Source organism: Corvus kubaryi, unplaced genomic scaffold (assembly GCF_017639235.1).
Source record: "Corvus kubaryi isolate FWS band 111438036 unplaced genomic scaffold, C.kubaryi_AGA036_p1.0 37027, whole genome shotgun sequence".
NCBI classification, from domain to species: Eukaryota; Metazoa; Chordata; class Aves; order Passeriformes; family Corvidae; genus Corvus; species Corvus kubaryi.
Genome location: NW_024581012.1, coordinates 24,873 through 25,910, shown reverse-complemented (window position 1 = coordinate 25,910; position 1,038 = coordinate 24,873). Strand labels below are relative to the sequence as shown.

The 1,038-nt window shown below is 61.4% G+C and overlaps 1 protein-coding gene and 1 long non-coding RNA gene across 3 annotated transcripts in view; both read left to right on the top strand.

Moving 5' to 3' along the window:
* The window catches only part of LOC121660970, a 25,157-nt gene that overhangs the window by 1,750 nt on the left and 22,369 nt on the right, over positions 1 to 1,038 (top strand). The window lies entirely within an intron of this gene.
* TFCP2 (transcription factor CP2) overlaps positions 1 to 1,038 on the top strand; it is a 12,339-nt gene that overhangs the window by 1,364 nt on the left and 9,937 nt on the right. For both annotated transcript variants that reach the window (XM_042020587.1, XM_042020586.1), the window contains exon 2: positions 623 to 774. In XM_042020587.1, the coding sequence (XP_041876521.1) occupies positions 623 to 774 (152 nt within the window). The remainder of the gene's footprint in view (positions 1 to 622; positions 775 to 1,038) is intronic.

Here is a 1,038-nt window from a genome sequence, read left to right as displayed (position 1 = left end):
GTTGGCCTGGAGCTGTGGATGGATTCGGGATGGATTCAGGATGGATTTGGGATGCAGTTGGGATGGATTCGGGATGGATTCGGGATGGATTCGGGATGCAGTTGGCCTGGAGCTGTGGATGGATTCAGGAAGGAGCAGGAGTGGTTATGGTTGGAATTGGGGTCATTGTAGTGGTCGGGGTCAGGGTTAGGAGTTGGGACAGAGCTGTGTGCAAGATGCTCACAGGTGTGCCCAGGTGGGCTCAGGTGTGCCCCAGGTGCTTACGGGTGTATTCAGATGGGCACAGGTGTATCTCTGGTGAGCAGGTGGCACCTGGGGACAGGTGTGCAGGGTGCAGGGGAGGGGGTGGCACCTGGGGACAGGTGTGCAGGGTGCAGGTGAGCAGGTGGCACCTGGGGACAGGTGTACAGGGTGCAGGGGAGTGGGTAGCACCTGGGGACAGGTGTGCAGGGCACCCCTGGAATCCTGGGCTCAGTCTGGGGCAGGGTCCAGAGGCAGAGCCAGGTGGGGGCGGGGCTTTTCCCCCAGGTAACGAGGCCCAGGTTGGGGTGAAGGAGTCCCTGACCCCGCGGCCCGGCCCCCACCTCACCTGTCTCAGGTGACTCTGTCCCCGTGTCCGCAGCGACGTCCTGGCTCTGCCCATCTTCAAGCAGGAGGAGTCCAGTTTGCCGCCGGAGAACCAGGACAAGCTGCTGCCCTTCCAGTACGTGCTGTGCGCCGCCACCTCCCCCGCGGTCAAGCTGCACGACGAGACCCTCACCTACCTCAACCAAGGTGAGGCCACACCTGTCCTGCACAGGTACCTCCGGGAACCACCCCGAGCAGGAAGATTCCGCCTGTGGAAGATTCCGGGGGGAAATTCCCGATTTCTGCATTGTTCCTGGTGGGAAGTGGGAAGTGAAGCAGCGCTGCCTTCACCTGGCTGTGCTCTGGCCAGGTGGAGCTTGAGTCACCTGGGGGATTTCACCAGGTTCAAGTGTGGGCTCAGGTGACAGGTGTGTGTGAGGTGTATCCATACAGGTGTGTGTAAGGTGGTTA